At 35.7% G+C, this 7304-nt stretch overlaps 1 protein-coding gene across 1 annotated transcript in view; it reads left to right on the top strand.

Moving 5' to 3' along the window:
* Positions 1 to 5378: 5378 nt before the first annotated feature.
* Positions 5379 to 7304, top strand: part of LOC114541270 (hemagglutinin/amebocyte aggregation factor-like) — a 2258-nt gene continuing 332 nt past the window's right edge. Inside the window, exons 1-3 of the mRNA XM_028561234.1 lie at positions 5379 to 5489; positions 5671 to 5841; positions 6402 to 6591. Coding sequence (XP_028417035.1) covers positions 5387 to 5489; positions 5671 to 5841; positions 6402 to 6591 — 464 coding nt within the window. The 5' untranslated portion in view covers positions 5379 to 5386. The remainder of the gene's footprint in view (positions 5490 to 5670; positions 5842 to 6401; positions 6592 to 7304) is intronic.

Genomic DNA, 7304 nt, shown 5'->3' with positions numbered 1-7304 from the left:
AAGTTTAACTTTCATAATTGAAAATATGTATGCTTTAGGCAGCTGCGAAGCTCTTATGTCAATCAACTGTGTTTTTTATAATGCGCGGTCGAGCATTTTAAGGGTTACGTCAGAGAAAGTTTAAATCGATTAAAGTAGTAGTATAAATAGTTAAGTTATGAAATAAGGTTCACAGAAACAATGGTTGATAATTTTAATGCATGTTGATGATGAATATTTTAAGTTGTGAACATTTTTAAGTATCGATCGATTGAGCAGAAGACCAACTCGACTAGTGTGACAACGCCTTATACAAACAAGATATGAGAGCTGGAACGAGCTTCTAACGCCAACCCACATTTCTAACTTACAACGCTGATTGGTTGGATAAGGATCAGCCCACTCTGGTTGATGACGTTTACAGATATCCCTCAACCGTTACTATAAAAGGGCGTGCACAACACCCCAACCTTCAGTGGACTAGCTTAGTAAAAAGCATATGAAAGGTTAGGAAGCTCAACCTTACAGGACAAACGACCGAAAACAAGAACGCAAAACGACGAAGATCGAGAAGTAGAGAAAAGAAGAACGGAGAAAGAAGAGAACATTATTGAACTGTAGTAAAACATTGTAAAAGATCTCCTGCCTCGCATATAGAAGAATTAAAACTCTATAACACGAGAGTGACGAAATTTTGATGTCGCCTGTGCGACCCCGTGCAGAGTGAGATAACGTGTTATCTCATGGGAAGTAACAACTTTTATCCATTTGAAATTATGAATAGATATTTCATTGTTTACCTTGTAGTTTGGTCTTTCTTTGACAAGTAGTATATAATAAACAACTTATTTACCGAAAACTCAGAAAACATTATATTTTGTGGACCATCGACCATCGATATTTCACTCGGCTTTGCCTCGTGAAATATCGACAGTTCTCGGGTCAACAAAACATAATGTTTCCTTCGTTCGCAGTAATTAAGTGTTAAATAACATCCGGAATTTGAGGTTATTGCAAATTTGAAGCACAGTGAATTAAGTTAATGTCTTGTATATATGTGAAAAGTTGACTGAATTTGACCTGGAATATCGGTACTCTATATCTATAAATCTATATACTGCATAGTAACCCTAACGCATGTGCTTGGATTGAGACAGCGAGATTCAACTTTCTGTTATGTTGTCATGAATTTCGAAATCTAAGTACCTCCTACGTACTTAGGTACTTCGGCGTGCTGTCAACCCAATCCATCCTCTCAAGAGATCTGACGTTAAACATAACGTCCATGCATGATCCTGAATCTGTTGAAATGGCTATAATCAAGATATTGTTTTTGTCATTTCGTGTCCAAAATTTTATCTAACATGGACATTTTATCTATAATAACATGCATGTCCTTAATTTTATCTTGGCAAGTGTCATGAGGGAATTAATTTGAATGAGTAAAACGCCGTTTTTTTAACTACTTTATTAGCTTTTATTTCTTTATCATTGTACGAAAATTGCTCTCCAAATGGCGGTTTTGAATGGCGGTAAATACAGATTCATGGATACGGTTTCCCTGCCTTGAATGCGAACTTTACTCAACTAAGATTTTGTGAACATTATGATAATTATTTGTAATATTGGATGGGCTTTAGCACACAAATTTAAATTTGTATGTGGGTGGATTACGTGAACTCTCGAATAAAGTAGCTACTGAAGTACCGACTTGAAGTACAGAGGCCGGTTGTTTAAAACTCTTTACCAACATTTTGCATAGTCAAATCCTAGTTAACACAGAAATATACGAGTCTGATTGGCCAATTTTTTCAACTAAAGTTAAAAGTTAACAGTTAACAAAGCTTTTATATGTAGCTACAACTGGCCCCTGTATGATGAATTTAAGTAAATGTATTTACTACAGGCAAGGTAAAGTATTTCCGTAATATACAGTAAAAAGAACATATATACCTGGGAATTGGTTGAATAATGAGACTGAACAAGTTGTCTTTACTGCCCAACTTTCAATCTAATTAAAACATGTTTTATGATCACGTGTACACGCTTAGATGTAAACGACGGTAATTGGTGAGCTTAACAAGTGACGCTTTCGACATCACGTACGTTGAACGGAAGTCTAATGCTAATATTTTGGTGTTCGTTGACTGTGAAAAGCAGACTAAATCGCCAGGCTGCCTACGCCACTGTCTGCTTCTGCCTCTTCAATTTTGTGAATGACTATATGTATGGCTATATCGAGTTCTTTCAAAATTCGAGATCTTAATTTACCGCATGATTGTAATTGAAATGAAAATAGATCACCTAAAAATAACTTTACTGTACGTATTCAGTGCACAATATTCAAGTTCACTCATTCAAGAGAGATGTAAGAGTGTCATTTAATTTTGACTTATTCACCGTTTAAGCTAAACGGGCTGGATACAACCGGCCTTTGGAATATATAACGGAATATACATTCCAAGCATTTATTTTGTCTTTTGGTAAACCACATTTACAAAATCAATGCGTGGTCATGCAGACAGTCGTAAAAGACATGCTGGAAAAACAGTTACTCGGCGTCCACCAACGTTACCAACTCTTCTGATTTATAGATCTGAAAAAACAATATAACTTCTTACTTCTCTTCTAACTTTCAGATTCTGATGAAATATGTTTAGTAAGGTCTGCCTTTATTTCACAAGTAAACCTTTTGTTATTCAAATGCTCCACACTCTTTAATTAATAAAATAATAACCCTGACAAGCCATACAGGGTGTATAAAAAAAATCGAATGGAAATTTTGCGTGTAATAATGCAAAATATTTTTGACAAATTTGGTTGATTTTTACACCATTGTTAAGTTCATTTATTTCTCTTTCAAATGACACGTTGTACGTGTAATTTAGTTGAAAAATGAAGAAGTATTGGTCCGAAAAAAAAAGTTCATAAAAATCACCATTTTCCGCTGATGGGAACTGGACGTTTGTTTTATTGAAAATTAGTCCCAAAGGGCTTTAAAATCTAATCATTACTGAAAACTAAAACGCAAATTTATCGCAAAAATTCTGCTTATTCAATGTTCAACGATAGAAGTTTGAGGAACACAATGCCTCCATTAATTAAATTTGCATTTTCTTTTGTCTAGAGGTCTCATTTCGAATTCCCATCGAAAAATTGATTTCGGGCAACAATTTTTAAAAGACGATAACTCGGCCAGTTTTGGTCGCGTGTCGATATAAGAACGGTATAATCGTAAACTAAATAAGCTAATCTTTGTTGCTGTATAAAAATTATATCGTTTACTTTAGTATTTTATACACAACAGCTTCTCAAAGTTGGATTCGAATTTTTTTTATACAGACTGTATATCGCCTAATAGTCTTATATTCGCTTCAGCTAGGAATCTAGTTTTCGCATAATTTTCAGTCTTAATTTTATAATTATGTCTTCCTGTGCCAGCGATAAGGAATTCTTTCTTTGCATAATTCTGTTCAACTTCCTGTTCTCACTGGCTTATAGCTACGTGTAGGAAGATGTCAAGGACATTCAGGTCGACAACTGGAAAGAAAAAATAAACAGTCCCCTCATTTCCAAAACATTTTAAAGAGCTAAACTGCTAAAGTAAAGTGTATAAAATCCAGGCTGTTTTTGAGCTGATCCAATTTTCCACTTATCAAGCAAGTGACACAAGAAACAAATATACGACATGGATATACTTCTTATTAATATGTCGATTTGTTTAGAAATCCACTCATTCGAGGCTTAAGGGCTGTTCATATGACTGACCCAGAAAAAATGTCGAGTTGGTGTTAGGATTAAGTTCAGAGAGCCAGGCTTCAGAATTGGGCTCGAAGAGCCAGGCACTGCATGCCAAGAGTACTAAGATGCTATTCAGTACATTTATAGATGCTCGTATTAGACGATTAATACAACCCTTACATGAAATTGCAAGTATTTCTTTTCAAAATTCAGCCAGTGTAAAGATATCAAAGCTTATAGCAATTTCGCAATTTTAAATGCCAATGCATAATGTTTGTTCAATACAGTGAAATAAACGGATAAATAGCTCTTTCTACCTGTTAGCAAGAAGCAGGGTATATAAAGAAATTGCAAATTACTTAACAATTATGGCAGATTTAGACATCGTAGGGATAGATTAAGTAATTGTTTTATGCAATTATTTCGTTTTCATAGATACTTTACGATTATTAACGATTCATCTACAATAGAAGAACGATTCTAAAGCTAATTGTTTTCAGCTAATGGCAGAACTTGTTTGCATAGACAAGTACCAATGTCGCCAATCTGGCTAAACCGCATAATATACGTTAGTGCTATAATTATATACCTATACTGTTGATAACACAAACCAGCTAGAGCGTGGTATTTTGCTAAGACGTGCAAGACATTTCTTTAGGACGAACTGATAGAACCACATACAGTTTTGAAATATATTTTGAAGCAAACTATAAATTTGACAGAAACGTATGAAAAATACCCCTTTATGTGAATGGACCGGAAATCATTTCGGCTATTCAAACAGGATAAGAAATTAAGCAATTTGCAAAAGTGCAATTTATTATATACGGTATAGTATGCAGCGGAAGTTTTGATATGATTACCACGGAAAAAGCGCATTCATCACTATAAAATGGATAATAAAGTTTTCCCTTCAAATTTCTTGATGGCTAGATGTGTTTGTGATTCGTCAAGACAGACGATTCTATAGTGTATTATATTGTTACCTGCATGCTGTTGATAACGAACGTGTTAAGGCCGGCGCACACTAGAACTATGTGCTTAGCAAAAAGTCATTCGTGGCAATTGGCGTAAGCCAGTTGCTCTCGTGCATGTGCGGGTGACTTTTCAGGCGACTTTGGTCATTCGTGCCACTTACGGCAAATATCTAGCATGTTTGATAATTTCTGCCTGCCGAAATCTTTCCGTGTGCGGCAAACTGAAAGCTATCTGCTTATGGATTGTCTTAACAGCGCATGCGTAATATACGAAAGTAAACATCCAACATGGCGTACAGATTGCAAAAACAAAATTATGGATGAAAATGAAGACGAAGAGGTATTGTTATTTTTGTTGCTGTTGCGTAGGACTAGAAATTTAAATCTAAATTAAAATTAATTAATTAATTTAAATCGAAATTTAAATCCCGCCTTTTTAAATGAGACAGTTTATGAACTCTGGCAAATTAATTAGCCTAAATGTTAACTGAAGCTTTAAGCCATCAAAACAGTGCAAAATCTTTAAAAACTAAAAGTCAAATGCCGAGTCAATTCTTTAATTCGTAATTGCAGTTAGGGACATTAATTTGCTTTAACAAATTATGCATTGACTATATATAATAGTGAAGAAACATGCTAAAAATGACGATAATATAGCTATAATTTTATATAATAGGACACATTCAAGAATGATGCAGTTTATGTTTGCGGCTTTGGTCTTCCTTGCTCATGCAATGAGCATCAATGCTGGAACAAACTTTTATTGGACGTGGAAACTTGATTGCCCTTCAGGTACGTCGACAATTGTATATACGTCATTATTTTGAATATTATTAGACTCGACTTGCAGCTCTTTCTTGTCAGCCATGCAGTGCATGTTTGCTTGAGACGATAGGAAGATTAAGATTAGGGTAAAGATAAAGATTAGGATTCTTACACTCGCGAACTGAACTTAATTTGTTCATAACTATAGGTCAATCTGTCAGGCATATAAGCAGTGTTCATAGCAACTATCATGAGGATCGTTCATGGACATTCACCTGCAGATCTGACCCAGTCACACAAAGTACCTGTTCTTGGTCTGGATGGGTAAATTTGTTTGGCGAAATGATCCTTTATCAATGCAAAGATGGAGTTATTGCGGGTAAGAGTTGAATATAAATGCCTACGCGATATAAATGCCTCTAAAATGACCTAAAAGGTCATTGTGCCTTGTTTGCCTAACAATCTGCACAGGGCGCAACCTCGTTCCCATGCAGCGCCTTTTACCTTGATACTGGGACCCCTCCCCCACACTACGCCCATGTATAACAATTAAGTAACCTTCTTTTTCCAGTTTGCAATTGTTATCTAATCTGATCGTGTTTTAAGGCCTGCAGTTTACATGGTGCGAGTTATCCCGGCCAGGCGAGGTGAAAAGTGCATCACATCAAAGGCTTAACCTAATTACTCTTTCATTATATAATTTATGCAGTTTTCACCTCGCCTAGCCGGGATAACTCTCTCCATGTAAACAGTCCTTTAGACATATTTAATTACGGAAATGAAATAATGGCCTCGTTGCGTTACGGCAAAGATTAATTAACTGGGCAGAGACAGAGATTATCATCAACTAAATCACATTCTTCGTTATCATCAGCAGCCCTCTAGAGCCCGCTTACACAAGATCGCGAGGTATTAAGTAAAGTTTATCTGTATTTAAAGGTGTGCAATCGTACCATAACAAATATCATAAAGACAGAAGATATAGCTTCAAATGCTGTAAAGCCAAAAGTTACACCCGTATTTGTACTTGGACTGGCTTTGTCAACAACTGGGATGGTTATGTGACCTATGGCGTACGTCATAATTATTATCTTGTTGGCCTGTTCAGTTATCACAGCAAAGGCCATGGGTAAGTCTATATTGTCTTAGGATTTTAGAATTCTGCGTCGGATATTTCGACTTCATTTGAATTCTGTTTTGAAAATGACTTTGAAATAAAGTAGGAATATATCACCGTAAAAACTTGTCTTGTTGTCATATCTTGAGCAGCTTGAAAGATGCTTTTCTTCGAAGTGTGCTTTTTCTTGCATTTTCTCGTCTTTTTTATCAGGTCTACTGAAAACGAAGTGAACCAAACGAACTCCATTTTTGAAATAAAATTTTTCTCTCTGCTGAAATGTGCACTTGGAATTTTCACGAGACTTCAAAAAAACACTTAAAATACACAGTTTTCTCGTCCACCCGACATGCACTTGCAGTCAAAGCCGCAGGAATTTTTGAAATATAATCGTTGAAAAACCTAATTTTCGGCTGCAATATTATTTCTGTGGGGCTGTTTATTGCGGTAGAAATTGATAACCATCTGATAAAAGCTAAGCATTCGGTTTAATGTTAAGGTCCCGTTGTTACAATTTTAATTTCAGGGAGACAGAATATGCTCAGGATTCGCGGTCTGTACATGCGCTATTGAAATTTGATTTCTCTAGCTTCTCCCTATATCGGAGCCATTTGCTAGAAAATTTTGATGAAAGACACATGACCACAAACTAAGCCGGAACGTCATATTTTATCAAATGACGTGCCCTCTTTAAGCCAATGATATTTTCAGCCAGGTATTTAACC

The sequence above is a fragment of the Dendronephthya gigantea genome, unplaced genomic scaffold (genome assembly GCF_004324835.1).
Source record: "Dendronephthya gigantea isolate DGI-Jeju-01 unplaced genomic scaffold, DenGig_1.0 000003F, whole genome shotgun sequence".
Lineage (NCBI taxonomy): Eukaryota > Metazoa > Cnidaria > Anthozoa > Malacalcyonacea > Nephtheidae > Dendronephthya > Dendronephthya gigantea.
This window is presented reverse-complemented; position numbering and strand designations above follow the sequence as displayed.